Below are 27,472 nucleotides of genomic sequence, written 5' to 3'. Positions count from 1 at the left end.
AATCATGTGTATTACACAAAAGGAAAACATCTATTTTAAGCATTGTATTAATTGCTAACTAGCATTAGCGCAGTAACTGTAAGCCTGACAATGACCTCCAGTCATTGTGCTAACGCTAGTTAGCATTGGTTCGCTAAAGTACATTCAAAGTATGTTATTATGTTAGAAAATCTTCATACTGGACAGGTTCATCTGACTCTGGGGAAGAAGATAAAGGGCCTCGCTGCCAAACTTCCGAAGTATCCCTTTAAGTGAATATGCTGAATATGAGTTTTGTGCATCTTAAATTACAGTCCCCTGTTTTAGTCATTCGACATACCCACCAAAAGTGTCATGCAAATGACCAAGTATCTCAATGCATTTTCAAATGTAACATTACTACACATTTCAAAGTGTGAAGATGCCCACAATTAACCTGCCATTCCAAATAAACATTGTGGCAATCCCAAATTACAGGCTGGGTTGACTCCCACCTCCCTCCCGGCATTCAACCAAGCATCTCTTCAATTCTTATTACATTAGTTTGCTGTTCAGAACTCACAACAGCCCAAATGAAACATATGGGTGTCAGAGTGGCCTTTGTGTTGTCCCAATATCAATGTCCAGGGGAAGTCTGATTTCCCTAACCGGACAACCTGAGCTTCCTCAACCATCCTTTGCTCTCCATTCTGCCTCGTCCGTTTTTACCAAGGCACCAGCAGCATGAGAGAAGTTTAGATTAGATGCCTGCTCCATGTACAAAGTCTCAGGACACTTGCAGCACTCCTGCAAGAAGGGCAGTCAATAGCTCAGATGCTGTATCCAGGTTGCTGGGTGCAGGCTCAGGCTAGCAGCTGTGAGGGACAGGGCTGTAGTGGATATCTTCAGCTGGTTAGAGGTGGTGGGGTCTCACACTGATCTGGTCTAATTCATCTGATGCATGGAAGGTACAATCTGGGGTTCGTATCACAATGAAAGACCTGAACACAGTTTAGGACATTACAATCTGGGGTTCGTATCACAATGAAAGACCTGAACACAGTTTAGGACATTACAATCTGGGGTTCGTATCACAATGAAAGACCTGAACACAGTTTAGGACATTACAATCTGGGGTTCGTATCACAATGAAAGACCTGAACACAGTTTAGGACATTACAATCTGGGGTTCGTATCACAATGAAAGACCTGAACACAGTTTAGGACATTACAATCTGGGGTTCGTATCACAATGAAAGACCTGAACACAGTTTAGGACATTACAATCTGGGGTTCGTATCACAATGAAAGACCTGAACACAGTTTAGGACATTACAATCTGGGGTTCGTATCACAATGAAAGACCTGAACACAGTTTAGGACATTACAATCTGGGGTTCGTATCACAATGAAAGACCTGAACACAGTTAAGGACATTACAGTCTGGGGTTCGTATCACAATGAAAGACCTGAACACAGTTTAGGACATTGCTGATGCCAAAATCAAAGACTAATTCATCACTGTATGACTAATATGAACCAATATTTTCCATACAAACATTTAACACAAATGTCAAAGAAAATAACAACACTTGTGATGGAGACACATTTTAAGTTGACATGCAGTAGAAAATCCCACAGTGCTGTTACAGCGCCGGACCTCAAAGAGAGAACTGGAAAATACAGCAGAACGAACCTAGTGAGATGTGTATAAAAACAACAACAACAAGCCACTTATTTAGAGATATCAACATCACATTATGACATTTAAACATCACCCAATGTCAACACACCCACCAATGCCAACAGACCCACCAATGTCAACACACCCACCAATGTCAACAGACCCACCAATGCCAACAGACCCACCAATGTCAACACACCCACCAATGCCAACAGACCCACCAATGTCAACACACCCACCAATGTCAACAGACCCACCAATGTCAACAGACCCACCAATGTCAACTGACCCACCAATGTCAACAGACCCACCAATGCCAACAGACCCACCAATGTCAACAGACCCACCAATGTCAACAGACCCACCAATGTCAACAGACCCACCAATGTCAACAGACCCACCAATGTCAACAGACCCACCAATGCCAACAGACCCACCAATGTCAACAGACCCACCAATGTCAACAGACCCAGCAATGCCAACAGACCCACCAATGTCAACTGACCCACCAAGGCAGAGGTAAACGTCCAGTTCTCCGGTGTGGTGCTGGTGGTGAGATGCTCTGCTGGCGGGGATGATCAATCCCCACCATAAGGAAGCTGTTTCCATACTCATTACTTTGTGTCAAAACAGAGGTTAGAACCTACGGGGAATTAAAAACGCATTAGTCTTTCTGTGAATATATTAGAAGTTAGGTGCTTAGTGTCTCAAATCTCCTCTGTATGAGGTCATGAAATTTATTTCTCAGAACATTTACCCTTCTCTCCCCTCCAGCAGAGTGTTGTTATGGCTACCAAGCATTCAACTATGCTGAGCTCGAAAGCCAGAGAACTTACACGTGTGAAAACACATTTCTGATATTTAGATACTCAAAATGTTATTTAAGTTCCTTTAAAAGTGAAACATACCTCACTGTGTAAAAAACTAAAAACCTACATGGACCAAAAGGAATGTCGGCCTACTGTATGTCCCTAGCACAATATTCTGTTAGGTCTCTATTAGTCTACTGTATGTCCCTAGCACAATATTCTGTTAGGTCTCTATTAGTCTACTGTATGCCCCTAGCACAATATTCTGTTAGGTCTCTATTAGTCTACTGTATGTCCCTAGCACAATATTATGTTAGGTCTCTATTAGTCTACTGTATGTCCCTAGCACAATATTATGTTAGGTCTCTATTAGCCTACTGTATGTCCCTAGCACAATATTCTGTTAGGTCTCTATTAGCCTACTGTATGTCCCTAGCACAATATTATGTTAGGTCTCTATTAGCCTACTGTATGCCCCTAGCACAATATTATTTTAGGTCTCTGTTAGTCTACTGTATGTCCCTAGCACAATATTCTGTTAGGTCTCTATTAGTCTACTGTATGCCCCTAGCACAATATTCTGTTAGGTCTCTATTAGCCTACTGTATGCCCCTAGCACAATATTCTGTTAGGTCTCTATTAGCCTACTGTATGTCCCTAGCACAATATTATGTTAGGTCTCTATTAGTCTACTGTATGCCCCTAGCACAATATTCTGTTAGGTCTCTATTAGCCTACTGTATGCCCCTAGCACAATATTCTGTTAGGTCTCTATTAGCCTACTGTATGTCCCTAGCACAATATTCTGTTAGGTCTCTATTAGCCTACTGTATGTCCCTAGCACAATATTATGTTAGGTCTCTATTAGCCCACTGTATGCCCCTAGCACAATATTCTGTTAGGTCTCTATTAGCCTAATGTATGCCCCTAGCACAATAATCTGTTAGGTCTCTATTATCCTACTGTATTCCCCTAGCACAATATTCTGTTAGGTCTCTATTAGTCTGCTGTATGCCCCTAGCACAATATTCTGTTAGGTCTCTATTAGCCTACTGTATGTCCCTAGCACAATATTATGTTGGGTCTCTATTAGTCTACTGTATGCCCCTAGCACAATATTCTGTTAGGTCTCTATTAGTCTACTGTATGTCCCTAGCACAATATTATGTTAGGTCTCTATTAGCCTACTGTATGTCCCTAGCACAATATTATGTTAGGCCTCTGTTAGCCTACTGTATGTCCCTAGCACAATATTCTGTTAGGTCTCTATTAGTCTACTGTATGTCCCTAGCACAATATTATGTTAGGTCTCTATTAGTCTACTGTATGTCCCTAGCACAATATTCTGTTAGGTCTCTATTAGCCTACTGTATGTCCCTAGCACAATATTATGTTAGGTCTCTATTAGCCTACTGTATGTCCCTAGCACAATATTCTGTTAGGTCTCTATTAGCCTACTGTATGTCCCTAGCACAATATTATGTTAGGTCTCTATTAGCCTACTGTATGTCCCTAGCACAATATTATGTTAGGCCTCTGTTAGCCTACTGTATGTCCCTAGCACAAAATTATGTTAGGCCTCTGTTAGCCTACTGTATGTCCCTAGCACAATATTCTGTTAGGTCTCTATTAGTCTACTGTATGTCCCTAGCACAATATTCTGTTAGGTCTCTATTAGTCTACTGTATGTCCCTAGCACAATATTCTGTTAGGTCTCTATTAGTCTACTGTATGTCCCTAGCACAATATTATGTTAGGTCTCTATTAGCCTACTGTATGTCCCTAGCACAATATTCTGTTAGGTCTCTATTAGTCTACTTTATGTCCCTAGCACAATATTATGTTAGGCCTCTGTTAGCCTACTGTATGTCCCTAGCACAATATTCTGTTAGGTCTCTATTAGTCTACTGTATGTCCCTAGCACAATATTCTGTTAGGTCTCTATTAGTCTACTGTATGTCCCTAGCACAATATTCTGTTAGGTCTCTATTAGTCTACTGTATGTCCCTAGCACAATATTATGTTAGGCCTCTGTTAGCCTACTGTATGTCCCTAGCACAATATTATGTTAGGTCTCTATTAGCCTACTGTATGTCCCTAGCACAATATTCTGTTAGGTCTCTATTAGTCTACTGTATGCCCCTAGCACAATATTATGTTAGGTCTCTATTAGTCTACTGTATGTCCCTAGCACAATATTATGTTAGGTCTCTATTAGTCTACTGATGTAAAATTTCAATTCTTAGGAAATAATTTGGAATAAAAAAATAAAATCTCTGAAACAAAGAATGAGAGCGTGTGTACGAGTGTGTGCACATGTATTGTAAAAGGTGTGATACAGACTAGTACGCTGTTGGTTGTTACAGCTGTTATCTGAACACATTCCACTAGATGGCAGCAGACACCTCTTAGTATGAAGGCTTTCAGCTCTAACAACGTCTGCCATGTCAGACACACAACGGCTATGTTCAAGTTGCCCTAAGTCACAGTTCTAGGACCAGTTATCTCTCATTCTGTCCTTTTCCCATGTCATTTTCCATTTAGGGTTAAAACACAAAACAGACCCTAGGCCAGTGTATGGGGTGACTTCCAACTTCAAGTTGGAGGCTCTGTAGTTGTCTTTGACAGTAAGTTGTAGTTACACCAGTCCCATTGATTGATATAAGCTATTTTCTTTTGTTTATTGCCATTTTAGTAGCCAACAGCAGTCTGCCCCTCCTGTTGTTCCTCTGCTAACAGTAGATGATTCCTTCGTATGGAGCTGAAAATTCTACGCGCATATCACTTCTTCATAATGTACAGAGATGTATCTAACTTTGGGGCCAATCCTAACTTCCACTGAAGTCGAATTTTCACTTGATGGCCCATTGACATCATTGCATGACTAAGTAAAAAATCGACTTAAAAGTTATTATTCACCCCTATGTATCTAGTATCTATTACCATGATCTGGGTTTTTCCAGGCATTGCTTATTACTAATGACCTGGGAACAGTTTGTATTATACCATTTGTTACTTCCAGACAGAGGAGCTAATATTAGAGACTGGCGACTTGAGAAAATGATGGTAGAGTTTGTTGACAAAAACAAGGTTAAATTCCTGGCCACCTCAAGACACCCTCGTGTCGACCGCACCTCCTGGAGCCGCACACATAAAAAGCTATTTTTACATCTCACTTTTACTACGTCTTATTTTTACGTCTATGGCAGGAAACGCCTACAAAACCGGCCCTGCTCCTCCTCCCCACGCCCCCTCTGTCTGGGGCAGGAATTACACTGACTGAGATCACATTTTGGACACTATTCAATCCAAATGGGTATCCAGTTTTCTGTGGTAAGACAACAACAACAACATTATTCCTAAACTAAGATAATGAGTGTTTGTATGTGGTAGTAAATATAAACTGTTTACTTACAACTTTCAACAGTTGAGTTTCTGTCTGTTCCACATTCTTTAGATGCCGTTGTTTATTGCATAATAAACTAAACTGCATATTGCAATTTAGAGTCTGCTACACAAGATAGATGTTGTTTTTGTCTTATTAACCAGGACACCTGGTCTGTATGTTTGGTTGAACAGTTGGTTGGGGTGTGTTGAGGGACCAGACAGCCCCTGGTTGGGGTGGGGAGTGTTGAGGGACCAGACAGCCCCAGGTTGGGGTGGGGAGTGTTGAGGGACCAGACAGCCCCTGGTTGGGGTGGGGAGTGTTGAGGGACCAGACAGCCCCAGGTTGGGATGGGGAGTGTTGAGGGACCAGACAGCCCCAGGTTGGGGTGGGGAGTGTTGAGGGACCAGACAGCCCCAGGTTGGATGGGGAGTGTTGAGGGACCAGACAGCCCCAGGTTGGGATGGGGAGGGTTGAGGGACCAGACAGCCCCAGGTTGGGGTGGGGAGGGTTGAGGGACCAGACAGCCCCTGGTTGGGGTGGGGAGTGTTGAGGGACCAGACAGCCCCTGGTTGGGGAGTGTTGAGGGACCAGACAGCCCCTGGTTGGGGTGGGGAGTGTTGAGGGACCAGACAACCCCTGGTTGGGGAGTGTTGAGGGACCAGACAGCCCCTGGTTGGGGAGTGTTGAGGGACCAGACAACCCCTGGTTGGGGAGTGTTGAGGGACCAGACAGCCCCTGGTTGGGGAGTGTTGAGGGACCAGACAACCCCTGGTTGGGGAGGGTTGAGGGACCAGACAGCCCCTGGTTGGGGAGTGTTGAGGGACCAGACAACCCCTGGTTTGGGAGTGTTGAGGGACCAGACAACCCCTGGTTGGGGAGTGTTGAGGGACCAGACAACCCCTGGTTGGGGAGTGTTGAGGGACCAGACATCCCCTGGTTGGGGAGTGTTGAGGGACCAGACAACCCCTGGTTGGGGAGTGTTGAGGGACCAGACAACCCCTGGTTGGGGAGTGTTGAGGGACCAGACAGCCCCTGGTTGGGGAGTGTTGAGGGACCAGACAACCCCTGGTTGGGTAGTGTTGAGGGACCAGACAACCCCTGGTTGGGGAGTGTTGAGGGACCAGACAACCCCTGGTTGGGGAGTGTTGAGGGACCAGACAACCCTGGTTGGGGAGTGTTGAGGGACCAGACAACCCCTGGTTGGGGAGGGTTGAGGGACCAGACAGCCCCTGGTTGGGGAGTGTTGAGGGACCAGACAACCCCTGGTTGGGGAGTGTTGAGGGACCAGACAACCCCTGGTTGGGGAGTGTTGAGGGACCAGACAACCCCTGGTTGGGGAGTGTTGAGGGACCAGACATCCCCTGGTTGGGGAGTGTTGAGGGACCAGACAACCCCTGGTTGGGGAGTGTTGAGGGACCAGACAACCCCTGGTTGGGGAGTGTTGAGGGACCAGACAACCCCTGGTTGGGGAGTGTTGAGGGACCAGACAACCCTGGTTGGGGAGTGTTGAGGGACCAGACAACCCCTGGTTGGGACCAGACAACCCCTGGTTGGGGAGTGTTGAGGGACCAGACAACCCCGGGGGCAGTGGTGGTTTCTAAGGTTGTGGTCTCATCTGTGGTCCTCCTTTCCTCTCCACCTCCTGTCCTCCTCTTCTCCGTCCACCCTCCTCCTCTGCTCTTCTCCTGCTCTCCTATCCCTTCGTCTCATTTCACCTCCTGTCCTCTCCTCTCCTCTCCTTTCCTCCCATCTACCCTTATCTCCTCCTCACCTCTCCTCCCTTCTCTCCTCTTCTCCTCTTTCCCTCACCTCTCCTCCCTCTTATTTCATCACCTCTCCTCCTCCCCTTCTTTCCTCCTTCCCTCCTGTCCCCCTCATCTCATCCTCTCCTGCCATGGTTCTTGTCTCTGTATTTAGAACTTTGTCCGTCGGGAGGAAAAACAAACCTCTCCTCTGTAGCCGCAGCTGCAACCGACTCCACAGACACACAGCTGTGGATTGTGGTGTACTGTATCCATCTGTGTGTGTGTGTGATTCAGGATGGTGAGGAGTGGGAGGCACCGGGCCTCACATCACACACCACCCGACCCCACCCCACCCCACACCACACTGGACGGACAACCTAAACAGGATATGGCTGCCAGAGGCCACAGTAACAGGACTAATAGATACTGCATCATGTTCTTATTCCTCTCATACGTAACTTTCCCATTTGGTTGGCATGGTAGTATTCCACACTGCCTGTCTCTAGCCATAATATAACGTTCTGCTTGGTATAGTGGGTACTGGTGTGGTGGAGCTGGAAAACATTTCTCAGAGTGAGGAGAGTTTTCCTTCCATCACAGGCTGGTGTGTCTTCACCTCCTTCACTGCGAGAGGGAGGCTAGCTTTCCTCCCAGGCTGGTGTGTCTTCACCAGAGCAGAGCAGGACTGAGAGAGGGAGGCTAGCTTTCCTCCCAGGCTGGTGTGTCTTCACCAGAGCAGAGCAGGGCTGAGAGAGGGAGGCTAGCTTTCCTCCCAGGCTGGTTTGTCTTCACCAGAGCAGAGCAGGGCTGAGAGAGGGAGGCTAGCTTTCCTCACAGGCTGGTGTGTCTTCACCAGAGCAGAGCAGGGCTGAGAGAGGGAGGCTAGCTTTCCTCACAGGCTGGTGTGTCTTCACCAGAGCAGAGCAGGGCTGAGAGAGGGAGGCTAGCTTTCCTCCCAGGCTGGTGTGTCTTCACCAGAGCAGAGCAGGGCTGAGAGAGGGAGGCTAGCTTTCCTCCCAGGCTGGTGTGTTTTGACCGGGGCAGAGATGAGACAATGCCTGGGATAGTGGGTATAGTAGATTTGGAAAACATGTCTGGTTCTGCTGGGGTTTCGACCAGAGACCAGAGACCAGAGCAGGGCAGGACAGAGAGAGGGAGGCTGGTGGGTTTTGACCAGAGACCAGAGCAGGACAGAGAGAGGGAGGCTGGTGTGTTTTGACCAGAGACCAGAGACCAGAGACCAGAGACCAGAGCAGGGCAGGACAGAGAGAGGGAGGCTGGTGGGTTTTGACCAGAGACCAGAGCAGGACAGAGAGAGGGAGGCTGGTGTGTTTTGACCAGAGACCAGAGACCAGAGCAGAGACCAGAGCAGAGACCAGAGACCAGAGACCAGAGCAGAGACCAGAAACCAGAGCAGAGACCAGAGGCCAGAGCAGAGACCAGAGCAGAGACCAGAGACCAGAGCAGAGACCAGAGACCAGAGCAGAGACCAGAGCAGAGACCAGAGACCAGAGCAGAGACCAGAGACCAGAGACCAGAGCAGAGACCAGAGACCAGAGCAGAGACCAGAGACCAGAGACCAGAGCAGAGACCAGAGCAGAGACCAGAGCAGAGACCAGAGCAGAGACCAGAGCAGAGACCAGAGACCAGAGCAGAGACCAGAGCAGAGACCAGAGACCAGAGACCAGAGACCAGAGCAGAGACCAGAGACCAGAGCAGAGACCAGAGACCAGAGCAGAGACCAGAGACCAGAGCAGAGACCAGAGCAGAGACCAGAGACCAGAGCAGAGACCAGAGCAGAGACCAGAGACCAGAGCAGGGCAGAGAGAGGGAGGCTGGTGTGTTTTGACCAGAGACCAGAGCAGGGCTGAGAGAGGGAGGCTGGTGGGTTTTGACCAGAGACCAGAGACCAGAGACCAGAGACCAGAGCAGGGCAGAGACCAGAGACCAGAGACCAGAGCAGGGCAGAGACCAGAGACCAGAGACCAGAGCAGGGCTGAGAGAGGGAGGCTGGTGGGTTTTGACCAGAGACCAGAGACCAGAGACCAGAGACCAGAGCAGGGCAGAGACCAGAGACCAGAGACCAGAGCAGGGCAGAGACCAGAGACCAGAGACCAGAGCAGGGCTGAGAGAGGGAGGCTGGTGTGTTTTGACCAGAGACCAGAGACCAGAGACCAGAGCAGGGCAGGACAGAGAGAGGGAGGCTGGTGGGTTTTGACCAGAGACCAGAGCAGGACAGAGAGAGGGAGGCTGGTGTGTTTTGACCAGAGACCAGAGACCAGAGCAGAGACCAGAGCAGAGACCAGAGACCAGAGACCAGAGCAGAGACCAGAAACCAGAGCAGAGACCAGAGACCAGAGCAGAGACCAGAGACCAGAGCAGAGACCAGAGACCAGAGCAGAGACCAGAGACCAGAGCAGAGACCAGAGACCAGAGACCAGAGACCAGAGACCAGAGACCAGAGCAGAGACCAGAGACCAGAGCAGAGACCAGAGACCAGAGCAGAGACCAGAGCAGAGACCAGAGACCCGAGCAGAGACCAGAGCAGAGACCAGAGACCAGACCAGAGACCAGAGCAGAGACCAGAGACCAGAGACCAGAGACCAGAGCAGAGACCAGAGACCAGAGCAGAGACCAGAGACCAGAGCAGAGACCAGAGACCAGAGACCAGAGCAGAGACCAGAGCAGAGACCAGAGACCAGAGCAGGGCAGAGAGAGGGAGGCTGGTGTGTTTTGACCAGAGACCAGAGCAGGGCTGAGAGAGGGAGGCTGGTGGGTTTTGACCAGAGACCAGAGACCAGAGACCAGAGACCAGAGACCAGAGACCAGAGACCAGAGCAGGGCAGAGACCAGAGACCAGAGACCAGAGACCAGAGACCAGAGACCAGAGACCAGAGCAGGGCAGAGACCAGAGACCAGAGACCAGAGCAGGGCAGAGACCAGAGACCAGAGACCAGAGCAGGGCTGAGAGAGGGAGGCTGGTGTGTTTTGACCAGAGACCAGAGACCAGAGACCAGAGACCAGAGCAGGGCAGGACAGAGACCAGAGACCAGAGACCAGAGACCAGAGCAGGGCTGAGAGAGGGAGGCTGGTGTGTTTTGACCAGAGACCAGAGACCAGAGACCAGAGACCAGAGCAAGGCAGAGACCAGAGACCAGAGACCAGAGACCAGAGACCAGAGACCAGAGCAGGGCAGAGACCAGAGACCAGAGACCAGAGACCAGAGCAGGGCAGAGACCAGAGACCAGAGACCAGACCAGAGACCAGAGACCAGAGACCAGAGACCAGAGACCAGAGACCAGAGCAGAGACCAGAGACCAGAGCAGAGACCAGATACCAGAGCAGAGACCAGAGACCAGAGACCAGAGCAGAGACCAGAGACCAGAGCAGAGACCAGAGACCAGAGACCAGAGACCAGAGACCAGAGCAGGGCTGAGAGAGGGAGGCTGGTGTGTTTTGACCAGAGACCAGAGACCAGAGACCAGAGCAGAGACCAGAGACCAGAGACCAGAGCAGAGACCAGAGACCAGAGACCAGAGACCAGAGCAGAGACCAGAGACCAGAGACCAGAGCAGAGACCAGAGACCAGAGACCAGAGCAGGGCTGAGAGAGGGAGGCTGGTGTGTTTTGACCAGAGACCAGAGACCAGAGCAGAGACCAGAGACCAGAGACCAGAGCAGGGCTGAGAGAGGGAGGCTGGTGTGTTTTGACCAGAGACCAAAGACCAGAGCAGAGACCAGAGACCAGAGACCAGAGACCAGATACCAGAGACCAGAGCAGAGACCAGAGCAGAGACTAGAGACCAGAGACCAGAGCAGGGCAGGACAGGACAGAGACCAGAGCAGGGCAGGACAGAGAGCAGAGACCAGAGACCAGAGACCAGAGCAGGGCTGAGAGAGGGAGGCTGGTGTTTTGACCAGAGACCAGAGACCAGAGCAGGGCAGGACAGAGTCTGTCTGCATCCCAAATGACACCCTATTTCTTCTCTGGTGGGTGTTTATGTTTGTCCTATTTCACACATGTACTAGTGTGTATTATATGCATGTGTGAATTAGAAATGTGTTTTTGTATTTCCCATCACCCTCGGAGACACCCTGGATGAGTGGGGTCACGGCCAGGGTCTTCGTGCACTACACCATGGGCCCTGGTTAAAAGTAATGCACTATTTAGGGAATAGGGAGATTTGAGATTTTTATTTTACCTTTATTTAACCAGGCAAGTCAGTTAAGAACAAATTCTTGTTTTCAATGACGGCCTGTTCAGGGGCAGAACGTCAGCTCGGGGGTTTGAACTTGAACCTTCCGGTTACTAGTCCAACGCTCTAACCACTAGGCTATGTGTTGTTATAGAGGAGATGTGTTGTTATAGAGGTGAAGGGTTGTTATAGAGGAGATGTGTTGTTATAGAGGAGATGTGTTGTTATAGAGGAGATGTGTTGTTATAGAGGATATGTGTTGTTATAGAGGAGATGTGTTGTTATAGAGGTGAAGGGTTGTTATAGAGGAGATGTGTTGTTATAGAGGAGATGTGTTGTTATAGAGGAGATGTGTTGTTATAGAGGAGATGTGTTGTTATAGAGGAGATGTGTTGTTATAGAGGAGATGTGTTGTTATAGAGGAGATGTGTTGTTATAGAGGTGAAGGGTTGTTATAGAGGTGAAGGGTTGTTATAGAGGAGATGTGTTGTTATAGAGGAGATGTGTTGTTATAGAGGAGATGTGTTGTTATAGAGGAGATGTATTGTTATAGAGGAGATGTGTTGTTATAGAGGAGATGTGTTGTTATAGAGGTGAAGGGTTGTTATAGAGGAGATGTGTTGTTATAGAGGATATGTGTTGTTATAGAGGAGATGTGTTGTTATAGAGGAGATGTGTTGTTATAGAGGTGAAGGGTTGTTATAGAGGAGATGTGTTGTTATAGAGGAGATGTGTTGTTATAGAGGAGATGTGTTGTTATAGAGGAGATGTGTTGTTATAGAGGTGAAGGGTTGTTATAGAGGAGATGTGTTGTTATAGAGGAGATGTGTTGTTATAGAGGAGATGTGTTGTTATAGAGGAGATGTGTTGTTATAGAGGAGATGTGTTGTTATAGAGGAGATGTGTTGTTATAGAGGAGATGTGTTGTTATAGAGGAGATGTGTTGTTATAGAGGTGAAGGGTTGTTATAGAGGAGATGTGTTGTTATAGAGGAGATGTGTTGTTATAGAGGAGATGTGTTGTTATAGAGGAGATGTGTTGTTATAGAGGAGATGTGTTGTTATAGAGGTGAAGGGTTGTTATAGAGGAGATGTGTTGTTATAGAGGAGATGTGTTGTTATAGAGGAGATGTGTTGTTATAGAGGAGATGTGTTGTTATAGAGGAGATGTGTTGTTATAGAGGAGATGTGTTGTTATAGAGGTGAAGGGTTGTTATAGAGGAGATGTGTTGTTATAGAGGAGATGTGTTGTTATAGAGGAGATGTGTTGTTATAGAGGTGAAGGGTTGTTATAGAGGAGATGTGTTGTTATAGAGGAGATGTGTTGTTATAGAGGAGATGTGTTGTTATAGAGGAGATGTGTTGTTATAGAGGAGATGTGTTGTTATAGAGGAGATGTGTTGTTATAGAGGTGAAGGGTTGTTATAGAGGAGATGTGTTGTTATAGAGGAGATGTGTTGTTATAGAGGAGATGTGTTGTTATAGAGGAGATGTGTTGTTATAGAGGAGATGTGTTGTTATAGAGGAGATGTGTTGTTATAGAGGAGATGTGTTGTTATAGAGGAGATGTGTTGTTATAGAGGAGATGTGTTGTTATAGAGGTGAAGGGTTGTCTGTATCTCAAAATGGCAACCTATTCCCTACATAGTTGTTGTCTTCACTAGGCTAAAGGCCTTCTCTTCTCAGTGATAAACAATCTTGTTGTTGTTGTCCCTGTCTGTGTAATTACTGCTCTGGTATGTTTCACATCTCAGCAGCAGTACACAAACACAGACTCTGGTGAACCCCAGGAGGTATAGACTTTTACCACCAACCCAGACTCTGGTGAACCCCAGGAGGTATAGACTTTTACCACCAACACAGACTCTGGTGAACCCCAGGAGGTATAGACTTTTACCACCAACCCAGACTCTGGTGAACCCCAGGAGGTATAGACTTTTACCACCAACACAGACTCTGGTGAACCCCAGGGGGTATAGACTTTTACCACCAACCCAGACTCTGGGTGAACCCCAGGAGGTATAGACTTTTACCACCAACCCAGACTCTGGTGAAACCCAGGAGGTATAGACTTTTACCACCAACCCAGACTCTGGGTGAACCCCAGGAGGTATAGACTTTTACCACCAACCCAGACTCTGGTGAACCCCAGGAGGTATAGACTTTTACCACCAACACAGACTCTGGTGAACCCCAGGAGGTATAGACTTTTACCACCAACCCAGACTCTGGGTGAACCCCAGGAGGTATAGACTTTTACCACCAACCCAGACTCTGGTGAACCCCAGGATGTATAGACTTTTACCACCAACCCAGACTCTGGTGAACCCCAGGAGGTATAGACTTTTACCACCAACCCAGACTCTGGTGAAACCCAGGAGGTATAGACTTTTACCACCAACACAGACTGTGGTGAACCCCAGGAGGTTTAGACTTTTACCACCAACCCAGACTCTGGTGAAACCCAGGAGGTATAGACTTTTACCACCAACACAGACTCTGGTGAACCCCAGGAGGTATAGACTTTTACCACCAACACAGACTGTGGTGAACCCCAGGAGGTATAGACTTTTACCACCAACCCAGACTCTGGTGAACCCCAGGAGGTATAGACTTTTACCACCAACACAGACTCTGGTGAACCCCAGGAGGTATAGACTTTTACCACCAACACAGACTCTGGTGAAACCCAGGAGGTATAGACTTTTACCACCAACCCAGACTCTGGTGAACCCCAGGAGGTATAGACTTTTACCACCAACCCAGACTCTGGTGAAACCCAGGAGGTATAGACTTTTACCACCAACCCAGACTCTGGTGAACCCCAGGAGGTTTAGACTTTTACCACCAACCCAGACTCTGGGTTAACCCTTTACTATATCAGCCCTGGGTTGGCTAGCCAAGTGCTGGGTTTACCCTCGACTTGGCCTTCGGTTGCAGTTAGTGTTTGGTTAGCTGGATTAGTTAGTACTGCGTTAACTCTCTCTAGCCCTCATGCTGTATCGGCCTTCATTTTAAACTTTTTTTTTTGTTTCCCACAAAAATAACTTCTGTGAGTCCTCAAAACAAGGCTTCAGTAAAAAGCCCATTAGAAACAGCAGATTTTATAAATCACCCTGGTTTCAGTGGGATGGGATCGGCTGCTGTTAAATTGGTAAGTATGCAATGTGCCCTACGCACAGAGAGAGAGACGCATTGAAGAGCTGGGTTACTGTGGTGGAGGGAAAGGATGATTTGATACCAATGTGTCCTGCCCTTGTTATTGCTCTACGTTGGGTAACAGAGAAGGAGAGAGAGAGGGAGAAAAAGAGAGAAGGAGAGAGAGAGGGAGAATGTTGACTGTGTACTTTGGGAGAATCAGAGAGTTTATTTTTTCAGACAGACGTCTTTCTGTTGTGTCTGCAGATACACAGTCACCTCAGAGGCCAGGAGAGATGTTGCTGGGTTCTGGTCTAGTGGCTGGCCTTAAGAGAGGTGTGTGTGTGTGTGTGTGTGTGTGTGTGTGTGTGTGTGTGTGTGTGTGTGTGTGTGTGTGTGTGTGTGTGTGTGTGTGTGTGTGTGTGTGTGTGTGTGTGTGTGTGTGTGTGTGTACATATAAGTATATGATATGCATGCACGTGAATATATGGGTAGATACTCTCCGGTCTAAAACAAACCTTTAACAGTAGAGCAGAGTTAGCCACCAGTCTCCACTTGAATTTATACTCTTGTTTATTCTCTTTCTGAGATGACCACAGACTGACTACTGCTTATCCTGCTGCATCCCTCAGAACAGACAGGGGAGAGTGGGAGGGGGTGAAGAGAGAGGGGAGGTAGAGGAGAGAGAGTGTGTGAGGTAGAGACAGAGAGAGACATAGAGAGGAGAGGGGGTGAAGAGAGAGGGGAGGTAGAGGAGAGAGAGTGTGTGAGGTAGAGACAGAGAGAGACATAGAGAGGAGAGGGGGTGAAGAGAGAGGGGAGGTAGAGGAGAGAGAGTGTGTGAGGTAGAGACAGAGAGAGACATAGAGAGGAGAGGGGTGAAGAGAGAGGGGAGGTAGAGGAGAGATAGTGTGTGAGGTAGAGACAGAGAGAGACAGAGAGGAGAGGGGGTGAAGAGAGAGGGGAGGTAGAGGAGAGAGAGTGTGTGAGGTAGAGACAGAGAGAGACAGAGAGGAGAGGGGGTGAAGAGAGAGGGGAGGTAGAGGAGAGATAGTGTGTGAGGTAGAGACAGAGAGAGACATAGAGAGGAGAGGGGTGAAGAGAGAGGGGAGGTAGAGGAGAGAGAGTGTGTGAGGTAGAGACAGAGAGAGACAGAGAGGAGAGGTGATGAAGGAAAGACACGAGACAGAGTAACATCCACTATGTCTGGCTCTTGGGCCGTTAGTGGTCAGTGTGGTTGAGATAATTCCAAGTCTCCACAGCCAGCCCAGCCCAGGGGTTATGGTTGATCTGTATAGACTAGACAAGGGGGGGGGGGGGGGGGGGGCAAGGTATACTCTTTGCACTACGATTTTTGGTTCCAAGTAGAACCCGGGTTCTACCTGGAGCCAAAAAGGGTTCTTCAAAGGGTTCTACTATGGGGACAGCCGAAGAGCTTAAGGTTCTAGATAGCACCTTATTTTATATGATTGTAGAGGTAAGGAGACAGAGTGGCAGAGAAAGAAAAAGAAAGAGAGAAAGGGAATGAGAGAGAGGTGCAGAGCAGTTTGCAGTCAGGGGGCGTTCTGGGGCAGCCAGCTCCGCAGCGCTGCAATTATAGACATTTTCTTCCAAAGAGGAGCACCACTTCTTCCATAACTGCTTATCTGACGCTCTCACGCAGTGCACTCTATCTCATATACACAGAGAGCCTTATTCTAATGTATCTCCAGAATATTGTGCGGTAACAGGAAAGGCCTCTTTATCTGTGATGTCTTCTCTTTGACCTAGAACATTTCCACCTCGTTTTAAAGTTACGTCATGCTGGGGTACGAGTAGGGGGTTGTGGGAGTGTACCGGATACTGTATGAGTGGTGGGTTGTGTGAGCGTATGGGTACGACTATGAGTGTGTGGGTACGTGTGGTGGGCTGTGTGAGTACGTGTGGTGGGATGTGTGAGTGTGTAGGTACGTGTGGTGGGTTGTGTGAGTGTGTGGGTACGTGTGTTGGGTTGTGTGAGCGTATGGGTACGAATGTGAGTGTGTGGGTACGTGTGGTGGGTTGTGTGAGTGTGTGGGTACATATGGTGGGTTGTGTGAGTGTGTGGGTACGTGTGGTGGGTTGTGTGAGTGTGTTGGTACATATGGTGGTTAGTGTGAGCGTATGAGTACGAATGTGACTGTGTGGGTACGTGTGGTGGGTTGTGTGAGTGTGTGGATACATATGGTGGGTTGTGTGAGCGTATGAGTACGAATGTGAGTGTGTGGGTACGTGTGGTGGGTTGTGTGAGTGTGTGGGTACATATGGTGGGTTGTGTGAGTGTGTGGGTACGTGTGGTGGGTTGTGTGAGTGTGTGGGTACATGTGGTGGGTTGTGTGAGTGTGTGGGTACATATAGTGGGTTATGTGAGTGTGTGGGTACGTCTGGTGGGTTGTGTGAGTGTGGGTACGAATGTGAGTGTGTGGGTACATATGGTGGGTTGTGTGAGTGTGTGGGTACGTGTGGTGGGTTGTGTGAGCGTATGGGTACTAATGCGAGTGTGTGGGTACATATGGTGAGTTGTGTGAGTGTGTGGGTACGTGTGGTGGGTTGTGTGAGTGTGTGGGTACGTGTGGTGGGTTGTGTGAGTGTGTGGGTGCATATGGTGGGTTGTGTGAGTGTGTGGGTACATATGGTGGGTTGTGTGAGTGTGTGGGTACGTGTGGTGGGTTGTGTGAGTGTTTGGGTACGTGTGGTGGGTTGTGTGAGTGTGTGGGTACGTGTGGTGGGTTGTGTGAGTGGGTGGTGGGTTGTGTAAGTGTGTGGGTACGTGTGGTGGGTTGTGTGTGTGTGTGGGTACGTGTGGTGGGTTGTGTGAGTGTGTGGGTACGTGTGGTGGGTTGTGTGAGTGTGTGGGTACGTGTGTTGGGTTGTGTGAGTGGGTGGGTACGTGTGGTGGGTTGTGTGAGTGTGTGGGTACGTGTGGTGGGTTGTGTGAGTGTGTGGGTACGTGTGGTGGGTTGTGTGAGTGTGTGGGTACGTGTGTTGGGTTGTGTGTGTGAATGTATGTGTTAGGGATATAAAGTACGGTGTTATCTGAAGTGTGTTTTACTGAGCCCAGCAGTGTTGATTACGGTGGAAAGGTTTGGCGTTGACAGATACATTTATTTCAGTGTGCAGGATACGGGTAGATGTGCTGCTAAATTACAACTGTGCCAACAGTTGATATGGCCTATTCAGTTATTATGACATTCTGTAACGTCTTCTTCAAGAACTTTACTGTAACACCATTTAATACACATACTGGATATTGCATCATAAATGATAAACATTGCTTTAATCATTTATCTCAGTCATTAAATCACAGATTCACACGTTCCTCATTTGATCTTGTGAGATTTTATTATGACACAGGATCCACTTGATCCAGCTTGCTGGTAGCATGTTCATTCTCTCCCCTGCAGGGTCAGTTTGCTGGTAGCATGTTCATTCTCTCCCCTGCAGGGTCAGTTTGCTGGTAGCATGTTCATTATCTCCCCTGCAGGGTCAGTTTGCTGGTAGCATGTTCATTCTCTCCCCTGCAGGGTCGGTTTGCTGGTAGCCATGTTCATTCTCTCCCCTGCAGGGTCGGTTTGCTGGTAGCCATGTTAATTCTCTCCCCTGCAGGGTCAGTTTGCTGGTAGCCATGTTAATTCTCTCCCCTGCAAGGTCAGTTTGCTGGTAGCCATGTTAATTCTCTCCCCTGCAGGGTCGGTTTGCTGGTAGCCATGTTCATTCTCTCCCCTGCAGGGTCGGTTTGCTGGTAGCCATGTTAATTCTCTCCCCTGCAGGGTCAGTTTGCTGGTAGCCATGTTAATTCTCTCCCCTGCAGGGTCAGTTTGCTGGTAGCCATGTTAATTCTCTCCCCTGCAAGGTCAGTTTGCTGGTAGCCATGTTAATTCTCTCCCCTGCAGGGTCGGTTTGCTGGTAGCCATGTTAATTCTCTCCCCTGCAGGGTCAGTTTGCTGGTATTATGTTAATTCTCTCTCCTGCAGGGTCAGTTTGCTGGTAGCCATGTTAATTCTCTCACCTGCAGGGTCGGTTTGCTGGTAATCATGTTAATTCTCTCCCCTGCAGGGTCAGTTTGCTGGTAGTCATGTTAATTCCCTCCCCTGCAGGGTCGGTTTGCTGGTAACCATGTTAATTCTCTCCCCTGCAGGGTCAGTTTGCTGGTAGCATGTTAATTCTCTCCCCTGCAGTGTCAGTTTGCTGGTAGTCATGTTAATTCCCTCCCCTGCAGGGTCGGTTTGCTGGTAACCATGTTAATTCTCTCCCCTGCAGGGTCAGTTTGCTGGTAGCATGTTAATTCTCTCCCCTGCAGTGTCAGTTTGCTGGTAGTCATGTTAATTCTCTCCCCTGCAGGGTCGGTTTGCTGGTAGCCATGTTAATTCTCTCCCCTGCAGGGTCTGTTTGTGAAGTGTAATCATGTGGCTCTGGTGAGCTGCTAAAATAGCCACTAGGAAATTCCTGGAGTGGTTAGGATTGCAACAAGATAGACTGCTTACCGCTACACTGCTCACACACACACAGGCACATATGCGCGTACGCACACAAACACATACAGTACAATGCACATGTAGGCTACTTCCACAGCTTTACATTGCAATGAGAGAAAACCAAGACTGACAAAGTGAGGATGTTTCCATGTGCTAGTGGCTCCTCACAGCAGCTGCTGCAGGACACTATGTTTCTCTCTCTGTCCTAGTGGGATTGAGCACGCTCTCTCTCCATCCATTACATTACACACAAACACACACTGAAGCTGTTTGTCTGAATGTCATCAGACAGGCATTGCCTGTTCAGACACGCTCTGTCTGGTCGCCAGGAGACACAGTGACTGTTAGGTTACACTGCCCTTACCTTAGTTCACTGTTTCAGCTGGTAACTTCCTGGTATTTACTGAGAAATTATTTGCTTTCTGGTATTTCAAATAATTCAAAACAATTGATGATGATTGGTTAGAGATTAATTTCAAAGAAACTAAAGCATGTTTAATTATTATATAATAACCACTTTCTCCTGATATGACCAAGCTTTGTTTTCAGAGGTTGGAAATTGAATTAAATTCAGTTTGAGGTGAATGTAATGGCATAATTGATACAATAGTGTGAATGTGGCAGAATGCACCTGGAACAGAGACAGAGTTATGATTGTGTGTGTGGGTATGTGTGTGTTTGTGCCCACCTGGGTTATTGTATTGTGGTGTCGTGGGGGAGTGTATGAGGAGAGTTATGTTATTGTGGTGTGTGTTGTTGGAGGAGCTCAGGGTGACTCTGGTGACACATCCAACATACACTCACACAAATAGCAAGTTCAAATGTGTCAATGGAGGCCATGTGTGTGTGGATCTTGTCTCTGCGCTGTGTCACCTTGTGTGTGGAGCATATACAGTGTGTGTGCAGGACTATGTGTTTGTATGTGTGTGTACGGTATACATGTCATTTCCTTACATCCTCAAAGTGCATATAGACAAAGCATGCTCATAATGTATGGACACATTCAATGGGAGAGACAAACAGCTGAACTCTGTTAATTTGAAAAGTGGGCAAGAGGCCAATGCTTGTCCTCATATTTGGCTGTGTCCTATTTTCTCAGCACGTGTTACATAACACGCCTCTACAACCAGAGAGAAAAAAACTTCCCTGGAAAATTCCCCACCTCAACTCGCCTAGCGATCCGCCCTGCATGCTGACTCACACCCCCATGGCCCAAGACGTTCTGTCTGGTTCAGGGTTCTGATGTGGGTTGGTGGTGAGGGCCTTTTCCTTCCACTGCAACATTACTTATACTTCTGACATCTTATTCCCATTACAGGGAAGACATGCTTTACATTGAGTGCATATGAAGGACATATTTAAGACATATGTGGACATAGTCCTATTTAGCAGAGAGCTAGGAAAGTGATGTGTATCTGGACGTGATCTGCAAAATGCCCCTTATATAAAGTATGTGTACAGTAAGCAACTTCTACTGCATCAGTTGAATAATTAAAGGTGGCACCTCTACTATACCCCTATCATAGGAGGAGTCCTATGGGGAAATCTTTATGGCATTACTAACTCTAGTTCTCATCCATTTCAAGTTCAACCTTTTCATTTATCAAATAGCAGACTGTCTAAAATATTTAATTTAACAGATTAAAAGGTTTCAGTTTATAGGCCTATTTGTCTTATTCACCGTTTACTTGAAATGTGTTTTGAAAGGGCTGTTTGGCTCTGGTCAAAAGTAGTGCACTATATAGGGAATAGTCTGCCATTTGGGATGCAAACATGGTCTCTATGGAAGAGACAACATTATTTGACCTCTCCCAGTCATAGGTCAGTTTGCTCTCTTTCCATAGCCTGGTGGAATACAAACTGAGCTGCCACGTTTCATTAGTGAAGCAGAGTAATTCAGTGTGGATTCCAACCTAACGATTCTCCCTAAACTGAAGGTGTGGCATTTATACTGCATGTCGTTGTACATGTAGCATTGAATCCCAGGCTTCCCCTCCACCAGATTCAATTCAGTAAGCAGAGTGACCGAGAGTATCATGGTGTCAGGCTGTGTGGCCTAACTCTGCTGTACACAACATGCCAGTGGACTAATGGTCTGGGGCTAGATCCAAAAACACACTATGTAGTCTTCTCTGAACAGTTGCACATGGAAATCTAGCCAAAGTCAAATATTTTACTATGTCATTATCTGTTGAACAAAACAACGTTCTTCCATAGTTTTGGTTCATTGTAACACTGTCATCCAAGAGTTGCTGAAGTTCCTTCAGTAACAAAACAACCTTGACATATAGGCTATCCTGGGACAGCAGTGTTTTAGTCTATAATGTACTAAATGTAATGAGCTACTTGTTGCCAATGAGACAGCAATGTGAAGAAACAAACCCAGCGTGACTAGCCAATAGCAACAGAGCATGAGCTGGTGGTGTAGCAGTCTTTACCTGGAGTCCAGTTTGTTACATGGAAGTTCTACAATCTACTATCTATGAAGTCAAAACTCTGTACAAATAAGCACACTGTACAGCGTGGCTAAATTCAGAGAAAAAAGCAGCAACATCATGAACTTTGAGGGTGGATTTTCCAGTGAAGCAGATCTTACTGGTTGTCTAGGTCACAGGGTAGTCTCGTGATCACACCCTGCTATCACCCGCGCCAACTGTTGCTGGGGGGATAGATAGCGAGCGATGCCGCGAGGACCTGTGTTTAGTGGTGTCCCGCCTCAGGTTACAGCGTTTAAGAAAAGAAAGTGTTGAAAAGGGAAAACCACAACGAGCAGTTAGCTCTGCCCTGGCTGGCTGGGGATGTGTCTGAGTCAGATGTAAACACACTGCCAATGGGAGGTGGAAGCGGAACTAGAAGTCATACCACAGTAAACAGGTGTCTAGTTGGAGCGAGAGTCATGGGATTAAACTCCATTATGTCCAGTAGAACTGGAGGAAGCCTTCATACCCTGGTCCATTTCAACAGTATAGGGATGCACTTCATGCCAACAGGTTGAATAATACAGTAGAAACCAACAGTTATAGAAGACAACAGAGAGTAGAGTGTTTTAGCAGGAGGATTGTTTATTGGTGTTATGCTTTGAGCTGCAACCCTCTGTTCTACTGTCATCTCTGTGACCGACTGCCTGGTGGCTCGTAACAAAGAAATAAATATGGAGGATATAAAACCATGCCTGCATATAACGCCAGGGAATAATTTACACTAGAAAAGAGTAATGACACGGTGGCAGCAGCCGCTGGTAGAAAGTGTGTTGCTAGCTGCAGGCCAGAAAGACGTAGAAATGTTTAAGGCAAGGCCTCTCCTCCTGCACAGATATAGCCTTCTCTTAGCCGATAGACTGACCTGGAAGAACACAGAACACAAATCTATTAGTTGTGACTTATACAACACATACACCAAGTATACTTTTACGCACAAGTATTAGTTGTTTTACACAAGAAAACTCACATTTATTTACACAACAAAATTCTCACAAAACACACAATGATACGTTTATTTACATACAACTATTTGTTAGTATTGACAGGTAGTGATGTTTTTAAGGTTGAGATGAGGGGGACAATAATGAGTGTGGGACAGGAAGGAAACGTACCTTTGTTGCTTACAGACACTTCTGGATGTTGTTCAGGACGTCTTCATAGACAGCGTTGTACAGATGTTCCTTTGACTTAGTTCCATCTAGCTGCACTGTAAACACCACACAAATAATCAGTAACATGAAAACAGATATTACACAAGTAGGAGAACACACACACACACACAGAAGCATTACACATTTATCACAAACACGTGATTTAACGGGAGCACGGATATACTGTGCACATACACAAACCAAACACTTACCAACATCAACTCCTGATGTTTCCATGATGATCTTGTGTTTGGTGTACATGGGCCAGACGTGACCATCAAACAGACCTGGGGGATCTGGTACCTTGTAGTTTCTTGAGCTGCACACAGGACACACACACACAGGACACACACACAGGACACACACACACACAGGACATACACACACACACCTGGGATTAGCTGAAAGGTTACTCCACAACAGTAAAGCAGCAGAAGCTGGATGTTCAGGTAGATATGTCCGTGTTTCAGTGTTTAACTTACCACCTCCTCTTTTTGCATACTTCGTATGGAATGGAAATAAAATAGCGTTGGTTCAGCACGTCGATCAAAGGTCTGCAGGAACACAAACAGAATTGGAAATATTATATTTTTAGTTTTATACATTTTACAAGTTGACCGAATGAGATGAAAGTACGTCTCACTCCTGTGTGGAATGGACCGGCCCCTCACCCAGAGTTTTAGGGAGAGAACAGACACTCCTGTGTGGAATGGACCAGCCCCTCACCCAGAGTTTTAGGGAGAGAACAGACACTCCTGTGTGGAATGGACCGGCCCCTCACCCAGAGTTTTAGGGAGAGAACAGACACTCCTGCGTGGAATGGACCGGCCCCTCACCCAGAGTTTTAGGGAGAGAACAGACACTCCTGTGTGGAATGGACCGGCCCCTCACCCAGAGTTTTAGGGAGAGAACAGACACTCCTGCGTGGAATGGACCGGCCCCTCACCCAGAGTTTTAGGGAGAGAACAGACACTCCTGTGTGGAATGGACCGGCCCCTCACCCAGAGTTTTAGGGAGAGAACAGACACTCCTGTGTGGAATGGACCGGCCCCTCACCCAGAGTTTTAGGGAGAGAACAGACACTCCTGTGTGGAATGGACCGGCCCCTCACCCAGAGTTTTAGGGAGAGAACAGACACTCCAGACAGGCTTTTCACTCATAGGTGTGAAAGCATTTCATTTGACATGCTTGTTACTTAATTAAACTGCAACAAAGAGTCAAAGTATTGACGAAGTGTACTGGTGTTACTACTACTATATTACTGTGGTATCATACTTTACATAGAACTACAAAGCTGCTAAATGAACCAGATCTACAACTACTGATGTTCTACTGAGACACAGAAACACATTCTGTCCTCCTCACCCAGAGTTGAGGAGCAGGAGGAGAGGAAGGAGGGGAGAGAGACAAGAGTCCTCACCCGTAGGTGTAAAGCAGGAATCCTTCCACGATGAGGATGTGAGTTCCCTCATCCCTGTGGTCAGACTCCGGGAGAATCTCGGTATCCAAGGTGTTGTTGACGCCGTGCGACCTTTCAAACTTCACCGGGTCGTCAAGCCAGGCGTAGATGGTACTCATCATGGCGTCCATGTCGAGGGCAGTGATGACTGGAGGGATGAAGGAAAGAAAAAGGCATATAAATGGAGAGAGACAGTGAGAAATGGACAGATATACAGCTAAAATCCACCTTCTAGGTTAAGGAGCATGATGATTGTATTAAGTAGTAGTGTGTTACACACCCACACACAGACAGACTCACCCCCCCAACCCTTCCAGAAAGAACCCGTCTTACCATCATACTGCTTAAAGCCATCTTCACCAACTTCAATCTGATCTTGTGGCTGAAACATACATGAATGAGATGTACCCAGGTACATTCTAACATTCTGCCATATGAACACCTCAGGGTCTGCCAACCCTCCCTCACGCCTCTCTCCCAACACACACTGAAGGAAATACCTGCTCTTCTATCCATATAGATTCAAAGCTCTGACGAATCTAGCCCATGTGCAATGTGTGTTTACTCTATCACTAGCATAACGACCAACATAATAACAACAGTAATACACTCATAAGAGACTCACCTTGAAAAAGTCATCCTGATGAACCACACAACAGTTGGGAAGGTTCTTGATCAGTTTGTTGGTGAGGGTGGTCTTTCCCCCGTTGGTTACGCTGTAAAGACATACACAATCACATATGGTAAAAACACCACGAGGGAGGGCGCTGTATTGTACAACGTCGCTGGCATTACATGTGAATGGCAACTAGTGGGCAGAGGGACAGATAACGATTTACACACGTTTGTATTCTTTTAGCGCCGCAGGTAACATTGTAATGTTAAATCGCCCGACGCTGGCAACATTATTGTCGTGAATTTCGTTACAATGTACACCAACGTTTAATGACGGCTGCACACGTATTACATTGTCACAACCGGAAACGAACCTCTTCGCCACAGACAGAAGGGGTTATAAATATATTAGTATTCGCTCCCGGGGCGATGAGGCTATGTCAGAATCATATTTGGGGTATTTATTAGACAATGGAAATATAGTGCTGAAAAGGGAAGGGCTGTAGAGTCGCCACGATGACAGAAAGACAACGGACAAGCGGTATTCCTATGGAACGCGCCCAGCCCCACGTGCTGCGGCCTAGTAGGCTATATTACCGGTATTTCAAGACACTCACCCTCCGATGCCGATAATGCACTTCATCTTGTCAGACAGTGAAAGTTCAGGAAACTTGCAAAAAACGTCAAAAAAACCAGGACCGGTCAGCCCTCTAGGAACTCAGTGATCAGACGGAAGAAAGCTTCAAAAGAGAAGGTTCAGTAAATGTTAACTACTTGATTCTTCCATATTTCAGAATATGGTGAAAGGTTGGACGATGTCACTTCGCTGTGTGCTTCCACCAAGAGAGAAATTAACTGCTAGGCTCACTACTACGCTTACTGCCAGTTCAACGGTGATTGGCTATATAAACACTTCAGTCCCAGCAGAAACGTAAAACCCACAGCCAATCAGGAAGCGATGAAATCTTCACCCCCGCTTTCCCCGCCCACCTGTTTTTCTAGAGCCAATTAAAATAAAACTTTATTGCAAAAAATTGAGATTTTGTTGTCTGAAAAAGGAATAAAATAAAACACTTGTTAGTTCTTTGTCCATTGCTCATGTTTTTATTTTTCTTCTTTGCAGCAATTCGACCATGAAGGCCTGATTCACACAGTCTCCTCTGAACAGTTGATGTTGAGATGTGTCTGTTACTTGAACTCTGTGAAACATTTATATGGGCTGCAATTTCTGAGACTGGTAACTCTAATGAACGTATCCTCTGATGCTGAGGTAATGGGTCTTCCTTTCCTGTGGCGGTCCTCACAAGAGCCAGTTTCATCATAGCGCTTGATGGTTTTTTGGGACTGCAAGTTCTTGAAATGTTCCCTATTGACTGACCTTCATGTCTTAAAGCAAATATGGACTGTCATTTCTCTTTGCTTAGGTTGTTTTTGCCATAATATGGACTCAGTCTTTTACCAAATAGGGCTATCTTCTGTATATCACCCCTATCTTGTCACAACACAACTGATTGGCTCAAATGCATTAAGGAAATCAATTCAAATTTAAGTTAACAAGGCACACCTGTTAATTGAAATGCATTCCAGGTGACTACCTCATGAAGCTGGTTGAGAGAATGCCAAGAGTGTGCAAAGGATGTCCTCAAGGCAAAGGGTGGCTACTTTGAAGAATCTCAAATCTCAAATATATTTTGATATATTTGACATTTTTTGGGTTACTACCTGATTCCATATGTGTTATTTCATAGTTTGTATGTCTTCACTATTATTCTACAATGTAGAAAATAGTAAGAATACAGAAAAACCCTTGAATAAGTAAGTGATTACCTATGCAAACTTTTGACTGGTCCTGTACTTATGGTCTTAGAACACCCAAGATAATAAGATAAAGGTAATTATTTTTTAATTGCATCATGTTTTTGCTCTCTTCACTTTCTCCTGCTGACCTCGTCGCTTTGTTTACTAGTATCCACCCTTTCCGCAATGTGACACAGTTTGAGGTTTGAAACCAAAATATCTCCTACAGATGGTTTTCTGCCCCCTCAGAACCTCAGCTATGAGTAGCTGGCTGCCAACAGTATGTTTGCTTCCCAAATGGCACCCTATTCCCTACATAGTGAACTACTTTTGATCAGGGCCCAAAGAGCTCTGGTCAAAAGAAGTGCACTATATAAGAGAGAGGGTACCATTTGGGATGTAAAATGAATCAAATCCGGTTCTGACTTGTGTTGTGAGGCGGCTGTGGCCATTCATGGCTACAGGGACTTAATTGTCTTATATATCAATTGAGAGACATACTTTTTTTTCCCTTGTTAAAGTTGACATTGACCATTAAAAGCAAGCTATTAACAACTAAAA

General features: G+C 46.7%; 1 protein-coding gene and 1 long non-coding RNA gene across 4 annotated transcripts; one reads left to right on the top strand and one right to left on the bottom strand.

Moving 5' to 3' along the window:
* Positions 1 to 5,513: 5,513 nt before the first annotated feature.
* Positions 5,514 to 27,472, top strand: LOC149983107 (uncharacterized). Its single transcript, XR_016496893.1, has 2 exons — positions 5,514 to 5,784; positions 26,238 to 27,472. It is a non-coding gene; the product is annotated as an uncharacterized LOC149983107 (long non-coding RNA).
* On the bottom strand, positions 22,452 to 26,425 carry nrk2 (Nicotinamide riboside kinase 2). 3 transcript variants are annotated; one of them, NM_001160654.1, is given in 9 exon segments: positions 22,459 to 22,751; positions 23,002 to 23,096; positions 23,253 to 23,329; positions 23,331 to 23,359; positions 23,523 to 23,594; positions 24,461 to 24,647; positions 24,833 to 24,881; positions 25,125 to 25,215; positions 25,732 to 25,998. In NM_001160654.1, coding segments are annotated over 8 exon segments (540 nt in total). In that variant the 5' UTR covers positions 25,758 to 25,998; the 3' UTR covers positions 22,459 to 22,751; positions 23,002 to 23,087.

The sequence above is a fragment of the Oncorhynchus mykiss genome, chromosome 6, assembly GCF_057628025.1.
Source record: "Oncorhynchus mykiss isolate SJ-2025 chromosome 6, ASM5762802v1, whole genome shotgun sequence".
NCBI classification, from domain to species: domain Eukaryota; kingdom Metazoa; phylum Chordata; class Actinopteri; order Salmoniformes; family Salmonidae; genus Oncorhynchus; species Oncorhynchus mykiss.
This window is presented reverse-complemented; position numbering and strand designations above follow the sequence as displayed.

What these genes read in the sequence shown, in the direction of transcription:
- nrk2 (XM_090236822.1), bottom strand. Translation starts at nt 25,757, where the DNA reads ATGAAGTGCATTATCGGCATCGGAGG. An exon ending in ATCAGGATGACTTTTTCAAG is followed by an intron (nt 24,882 to 25,124) that starts GTGAGTCTCTTA and finishes TGTATGTTTCAG; the next exon opens with CCACAAGATCAGATTGAAGT. An exon ending in TGGCTTTAAGCAGTATGATG is followed by an intron (nt 24,648 to 24,832) that starts GTAAGACGGGTT and finishes TCATCCCTCCAG; the next exon opens with TCATCACTGCCCTCGACATG.